Source organism: Piliocolobus tephrosceles, unplaced genomic scaffold, assembly GCF_002776525.5.
Source record: "Piliocolobus tephrosceles isolate RC106 unplaced genomic scaffold, ASM277652v3 unscaffolded_16696, whole genome shotgun sequence".
In the NCBI taxonomy this organism is placed as follows: domain Eukaryota; kingdom Metazoa; phylum Chordata; class Mammalia; order Primates; family Cercopithecidae; genus Piliocolobus; species Piliocolobus tephrosceles.
Window position 1 is genome coordinate 786 of NW_022298416.1, and position 7915 is coordinate 8700.

General features: G+C 54.8%; 1 protein-coding gene across 1 annotated transcript; it reads left to right on the forward strand.

Moving 5' to 3' along the window:
• Positions 1–776: 776 nt before the first annotated feature.
• LOC111535208 (voltage-dependent L-type calcium channel subunit alpha-1F) lies at positions 777–7033 on the forward strand (the record flags this gene model as incomplete). The annotated part of the gene is made up of 11 exons (XM_026450280.1): positions 777–978; positions 1219–1361; positions 1456–1608; positions 3355–3551; positions 3663–3766; positions 4676–4866; positions 5108–5200; positions 5308–5401; positions 5567–5593; positions 5742–5902; positions 6808–7033. Coding segments are annotated over exons 3-11 (1220 nt in total), but the record flags the coding sequence as incomplete, so codon positions are not given.
• Between the last annotated feature and the right edge of the window lie 882 nt (positions 7034–7915).

A 7915-nucleotide genomic window follows, 5' to 3' on the forward strand; every position in this document is an offset into this window, starting at 1 on the left:
GCCTAGGGACCCCTAAGCGAAGAAACCAGCACAGCAAGCACAAGACAGTGGCAGTGGCCAGTGCCCAGCGGTCACCTCGGGCACTCTTCTGCCTCACCCTGGCCAATCCTCTGCGACGGTCCTGCATCAGCATCGTGGAGTGGAAGCATCCTGGAAGGCAGGGGCGGGGCCCAGGGGTAAGGGTCATCAGGGTACCAGAAGTCAAGAATTGGGTCAGGGCTGGAACGGAGGAGGGCCGAGGTCATCAGGGTCAAGAGTCAAGAACTGGATTGGGGGGCCGGTTCAGAAAGGCAAAGGTCACCCGGGTTCAAGAGTCAAGGACTGAATCACAGCAAGAGTTGGGGATGGCTAAGATTTCCAGGAGGGACAAAGTCAAGGCCTTGTCAGGGCAGGGGTCGAGAATGTCAGGACCTGTCACCTTGGGAGTCAAGGGTCAGTGCTGGGTGGGAGGTCCCCAAGGGAGTGTGGGGGTTCCAGTGCCACTCTGCCAGGGTCCTTGACTGTGTCCACCTGAGGCCCTTCGACATCCTCATCCTGCTGACCATCTTTGCCAACTGCGTGGCCCTGGGAGTTTACATCCCCTTCCCTGAGGACGACTCCAACACTGCTAACCACAACCTGGTAAGGCCCGCCCCGCCCCGCCCCAGCCCGTTCCCAGCCAGCTAGAGCCCCAGTAGAGCTCACTCCTTCCAGCCAGACCCCGCCCCCTCTCTGACCCGGATGGCCCTGCCTGGCCCAGCCCCACCCTCGGTCCTGACTATGCTCCCCAGGCCCCCGTCAAACCCCGCCTTCAAATAACTCCCCGACTTCCCGCCCCGCCCCCGGTCCCACCCCCCAGGAGCAGGTGGAGTACGTATTCCTGGTGATTTTCACTGTGGAGACGGTGCTCAAGATCGTGGCCTACGGGCTGGTGCTCCACCCCAGCGCCTACATCCGCAATGGCTGGAACCTACTCGACTTCATCATCGTCGTTGTCGGGTGCGCGTCTGCGGGGGGCACCCCACCCTAGTCGCCTTCCTACCCTCCGGCCTGCTGCATTCTGGGCTCAGGAAAGCGACTCTTTCAAACCGCCCCCATTCGGCAGCCAGAATCAGGAATATTATTAAAACCCATTTCTATTTCTAGTTACAGGGACTTGTGCTTTTCTGAGAAGGTTAGGGTGGAGGGGGGAATCCCAAGGCCTGACCTCCGCCTCCCTGCTCCGTGCTCCCCCATCAGGCTGTTCAGCGTGCTGCTGGAGCAGGGCCCCGGACGGCCAGGCGACGCCCCGCACACCGGGGGAAAGCCAGGAGGCTTCGATGTGAAGGCATTGAGGGCGTTTCGTGTGCTGCGGCCACTGAGACTGGTGTCTGGGGTCCCGAGTGAGTGGCACATCCCCCGAGGTCGGAGGTGGAGGGTGGGGGTGGGGCTGAGCTGACCCCGCCCTTATTTCTGCCTACCCCTCCCTCCCCGCAGGCCTGCACATAGTGCTCAATTCCATCATGAAGGCTCTGGTGCCGCTGCTGCACATTGCACTGCTCGTGCTCTTCGTCATCATCATTTATGCCATCATTGGGCTCGAGCTGTTCCTCGGACGAATGCACAAGACGTGCTACTTCCTGGGATCCGGTTAGTCGGCCCGCCCCTCTTAGTTAGAACATGCCCCCTCCTCTGGTTTCTAGATCCAATACTGCACTCAGGGAAACCCGCTGAAATTCACAAGACTCCGCCCCCAGGCTCAGGTTCCATCCCCAGATAATCAAGTCCCACCCATATATTCAAGGTTCTGCCCTAAATCAGACTACAACCCCACCTCGCTAATAACTCCGCCCCATCACAAGACTGTACCCACAGGCTAAGGTCCTGCCCCGCACTTAAGACAAGACCCTGCGCCTTTGCTCGTGCCTGTATTCCCGGCGTTTGGGAGACCGAGGCGGGAGGATCATTTGAGCCCGGGAGTTCGCGACCAGCCTGTGCAAAATAGTGAGCTCCAGTTTCTAAATAATAATAATAACAAAATTAAAACAATTTTTAAAAAGTTTATCGGCCGGGCGCGGTGGCTCACGCCTGTAATCCCAGCACTTTGGGAGGCCAAGACGGTCAGATCACGAGGTCAGGAGATCGAGACCACCCTGGCTAACACGGTGAAACCCCGTCTCTACTAAAAATACAAAAATTAGCCGGGCGCGGTGGCGGGCGCCTGTAGTCCAAGCTACTCGGGAGGCTGAGGCAGGAGAATGGTGTGAATCGGGGGGGCGGAGCTTGCAGTGAGTGGAGATCGCACCACTGCGCTCCACCCTGGGCGACAGAGCGAGACTCCGTTTCAAAAAAAAAAAAAATTATCCTCGGCTGGGCGCCGTGGCTCACGCCTGTAATCCCAGCACTTTGGGAGGCTGAAGCAGATAGATCACTTGAGGTCAGGCGTTGGAGACCAGCGTGGCCAACATAGTGAAACCCCATGTCTACTAAAAATGCAAAAAATGAGCCGAGCGTGGTGGTGCACATCTGTAATCTCAGCTATTCGGGAGGCTGAGGCATGAGAATCGCTTGAGCCTGGGAGGTGGAGGTTTCAGTGAGCTGAGATAGGATCGCACCACTGCACTCCAGCCTGGGCGATGGAGTGAGACTCGGTCTCAAAAAAAAAAAAAAAACTATATTCTCCACGACTGGTCTCATACACTCAGACCATTTACCCAGCCCCCGGCCCATGCCTTGATCCTCCCCTCTTTTCAAGAGACCCGTCCAAATTCACAAGACTCCGCCCCCAGGCTCTTGCCTCATTGTTATTTACAGGACTCCACGCCAGGATTTAAATCCCTGTTGGTGGGATCCCTAGCTTGCCAGTGGTTCAGAATAGGGAGCTCGCAGGGTTCTGCCCTAGAAGTGGAGCTAAGTGTTGCCTTAGAAAAATGTAGGACTGGCCGGGCACGGTGGCTCACGCCTGTAATCCCAGCACTTTGGGACGCCCAGGCGGACAGATCACAAGGTCAGGAGTTCGAGACCAACCTGACCAATATGGTGAAACCCCGTCTCTACTAAAAATACAAAACAAATTAGCCGGGCGTGGTGGCACACGGGGGTAATCCCAGCTACTCAGGAGGCTGAGGCAGGAGAATTGCTTGAACCCGGGAGCTGGAAGTTGCGGTGAACCGAGATCCTGCCACTGCACTCTAGCCTGGGCGACAGAGGGAGACTCCGTCTCAAAAAAAAAAAAAAAAAAAAGAAAGAAAGAAAAGAAAAGAAAAAAGAAAGAAAAAGAAAAAGTAAAAGAAAAATCTAGTACCCAAGTGGAACTTCCTAAGTGGGCGGGGCTTCAGGGTGGCAGCAACTGAGAGTGGGCCTGCTTCGAAGCCCCAAGCTCCAGTCTTCCTGCAGAGGTGGAAGCGGAGGAGGACCCATCGCCCTGTGCCTCTTCGGGATCGGGGCGTGCATGCACGCTGAACCAGACTGAGTGCCGCGGGCGCTGGCCAGGACCCAATGGAGGCATCACCAACTTTGACAACTTCTTCTTCGCCATGCTGACAGTCTTCCAGTGCGTCACCATGGAAGGCTGGACTGATGTGCTCTACTGGGTGAGGTGGACTGTGGGCACAGAGCTCGGAGGCTGCACCTGCCTTTCCTCCCTGACACTCACGCAGGAGTGTCTGCCTACCCTGAGGGATGCATGCCTTTTCTCTCCCCAGATGCAAGATGCCATGGGGTATGAACTGCCCTGGGTGTACTTTGTGAGCCTTGTCATCTTTGGGTCCTTCTTCGTCCTCAACCTTGTGCTTGGCGTCCTGAGTGGGTGAGGGATCTAGACACTCCCTGCTTCCCACCCCTCAGCCACTGCCTGCTTCTTTGTGCCTGGCAAACTCCTAGGCATCCTTCAAAACCGATCTGAAATACTCCTTCATTCAATCATGAGCATCTGTTGTATGTGAGGCACAATTTTAGGAATGGAACAAAAGACAAAAATCTCTGCCTTCCTGGCATTACATTCTGATGGGGAGAGACAGAAAGTAGCAACATATGCAATAAAATAAGTGTGTGCATTTATATATTGGCACGCACATATATGTAGTGTTTTATATGGAATGTGTACTGTGGAAAGAAAGGAAAGATAAGAGATAAGAATGGAGAGATCTTGTGATTATAAATAGGGATGTCAGGAAAGGCTGTCTTGACAAGGTGTTATTTGAGTAAAAATGTGAAAGAAGCCAGGTGCAGTGGCTCATGCCTGTAATTCCAGCACTATGGGAGGCCAAGGCGGGAGGATGACTCTAGGTCAGGAGTTCGAGACCAGCCTGGGCAACATAGTGAGACCTCATCTCTACAAAAAAATGAACAAAAATAGGTGGGCATGGTGGCGCATGCCTGTAGTCCTTGCTACTCAGGAAGCTGAGGTGGGAGGATTGCTTGAGCCCAGGAGGTCGAGGCTGTGGTGAGCTATGATCACACCACTGCACTCCACCCTGAGTGATAGAGTGAGACCCTGTCTCTGGGGAAAAGGAAAAAAAAAAGAGAGATGAGGTGCACCATGTGGTTATCTGAGGGAAAAGCATTCCAAGCAAAGAGAATGGTCAGTGCAAAGGCCCTGAGGCTAGAATGTGCTTGGCATATTCGAAGAGTAGCTAGGAGGCTAGTGTGGCTGGAGAGATGAAAGCAAGGTGTTCAGATTGGCTCCTCCCCCTAGCCCTCTATCCTCCTCCCTCAGGGAGTTCTCCCAGGAGAGAGAGAAAGCAAAAGCTCGCGGGGACTTCCAGAAGCAGCGGGAGAAGCAGCAGATGGAGGAGGACCTGCGGGGCTACCTGGACTGGATCACTCAAGCCGAAGAGCTGGACATGGAGGACCCCTCCGCCGATGGCAACCTTGGTTCTATGGCTGAAGAGGGCCGGGCGGGCCATCGTAGGCAACTCCAATCTGGCCCATTCCCTGAGTGCCTTAGATGTGGTCTGCCCTCCTGAGACCCACCCAGGCCTGATCTGCAACAACTCTAGCCCCAGCTCCCCCCTCCCAAATTATGGCTCAAAATGCAGAATCAAGACCAACCTCAGCTATAAAGACTCCAAATGATGCCCCTACCCTAGACATGGCCCTAACCCTGCCCCCAGTATGTCCTCCCTGATTGTCCTTTCTCTCCCTGCAGGGCCACAGCTGACCGAGCTGACCAATAGGAGGCGTGGACGTCTGCGCTGGTTCAGTCATTCCACTCGCTCCACACACTCCACCAGCAGCCATGGTGGGGGTCCAGCCAGGCTGGGGTGGGGGTGGGTAGGCAGAGGTGAAAGCCAAAGGTTGGACCTTGGGGTCTTCAGGTCCTGACCACTATCCCCACCTTGCCTACAGCCAGCCTCCCAGCCAGTGACACCGGTTCAATGACAGAGACCCAGGGCGATGAAGATGAGGAGGAGGGGGCTCTGGCCAGCTGTACACGATGCCTGTGAGGGCCCCCAGCCCCTGACGCAGCCCAGAAGCCAGTCCAAACCCTGACTCTAGTCCTTTCTTTAGCCTCAAGCCTCGACCTCAGTCCTTGACCTCTGGCCCCAGTTACTGACTCCCCTTCTGCCCTTTATGACACCCACCTCCCATCCCCCCTCTTTTTCAGAAACAAGATCATGAAAACCAGGGTCTGGTGAGTTGGGAAAGTTGTGTGAATCCTTGACTCCATGACTTTGAAACCCCCCACCTCCAAGCCCTCATCACCTTTGAGACCCCCCACCTGAGCCCCCCAGGGCCGGCTTAGGTAGGTGATCTCAGCCTGTGGGCTCCCCTTCCCCCAGCCGCCGCCTCCGCCGAGCCAACCGGGTCCTTCGGGCGCGCTGCCGTCGGGCTGTGAAGTCCAATGCCTGCTACTGGGCTGTACTGTTGCTTGTCTTCCTCAACACGCTGACCATCGCCTCTGAGCACCATGGGCAGCCTGTGTGGCTCACCCAGATCCAGGGTACACCCCCAGCCTGCCAGTCGTCTCCCCCAGCCTGCTATTCTTTCTACCCCAGAAGCTTAAATCCAGGACCTCTAGGGTGCCTCAGCCCCCAAGACACTGCCTTTCCCCCCAAATAAATCCAGAGCCCTTAGCCTATTCCATCCCACCTTGTAGCTTACACAGGTAGAACTTGCTGTGTGCCTCAAGCTCCTTTCTCAGCACCTTTCTTTATGTGTACTGACAATTTCTTCACCACAACCTTATGCGAGTTAAATACTAAGGCACAGAACACTGAGCACCGAGGCACTGAGGGGTTAAACGACTAATCTCGGGACTCAGCTAGTGAGTGGCAGAGCCGGAGTTAGAACCCAGGCAGCCTGGCTCCAGAATCCAGGCTCTTATCATCACACTGCCTGGACAAGTTCTCCACATCTACAAAATGGAGATGATAGATAATAGTATCCACTTCATGAGGCAGCAAAGAGGAGTAAATGATGTAAAGTGAAAAGTGCTTAGGACATAGCCCACCAGAGAGCTAACACTTTGTAAGTGTCAGCTCTTACTATTATTCATTATAATCTCAGCCCCAGCCTGAATACTGAGCACATTTCTAACCCATAACCCACAAACCAGCCCCAATCCCAAAGAAACCCTAGACTCTAACTCTACTTGTGAATTTGGGTCTTCTGGATTCATAGTCTGGCCCCCATCCCGACTCTGCCCCACATCCCCATCTCCAAGCCCCTCAAAACTTCACCTACTCTGACCTACAAACTCACCCCAATCCCTAGCCCTAAGTTTTCCCTCAGCCAGCACCTGGCCTGATACCAGCTACCCTGGGTCACCCCATGGTCCCTAGTTACCTCCCCACATGTCACCACGGAAACTGGCCAGCCCAATCACCCCTGCCCATCTCCCCACAGAGTACGCCAACAAAGTGTTGCTCTGTCTGTTCACGGTGGAGATGCTTCTCAAGCTGTATGGTCTGGGCCCCTCTGCCTATGTCTCTTCCTTCTTCAACCGCTTTGACTGCTTCGTGGTCTGTGGGGGCATCCTGGAGACCACCTTGGTGGAGGTGGGCACCATGCAGCCCTTGGGCATCTCAGTGCTCCGATGTGTGCGCCTCCTCAGGATCTTTAAGGTCACCAGGTGTGTATCAGGGGAGGGGGAAGACTAGGACCCCAAACACAGCCCCAACAGCCCCCACCCAAGCTCCAATGATAACTTCATCTGCTTTACCATTCATTGAGCAGACATCCATTGAGTGCCTGCTGCGTGCCAGGCACCCTACCAAGCCCTAGGGAAACACCAGGAATCAAAGCAGACACAAGTTCCTGTCTTCATCCACTGAGGAGAATGTCTACTCCATTTCCATCGCCTTCCTTAACCTCAACTCCTGCTCTAACATTTTTCTCCAACCCCATCTCCGATTTCAATGCCATACTCATTCCCAACCCAACCCCCATCCCAAACCCCAACCACAATACCATCTCTGATCCCAAACCCCAACCCCAGGTCACCTATGAGCCCATTTACAACCCTAACACCCATTCCCAAGCCCAACTCCATCTCCCACCTCATCCCTAACTCCCAGCCCCATCCCTGTCACTAACCACCAACCATAATACCATCCTCATTCCCCAAACAGAGCCCCCATGTCCCTAACCCCTACCTATCACCCTATCGTCAACTGCAATTCCATTTCCATTCTCAGCCCCAGTCTCATCCCATCCCCACCTCTATCCCAGCCCTCAACCACAACTTGTCCTTAACTCCATCTCCAACCCCAAATACGTCACAACCCCATCCCCAACACCAGGCCCAGTCCCAACCTGAAGCCCAATTCTAGCTTCACCAACTTCCATTAAACCTCCATCCTAGGCTGGGCGCGGTGGCTCACGCCTGTAATCCCAGCACTTTGGGAGGCTGAGGCGGGTGGATCACGAGGTCAGGAGTTCAAGACCAGCCTGGCCAAAGTAGTGAAACCCCGTATCTACTAAAAATACAAAAAAATTAGCCGGGCATGGTGGC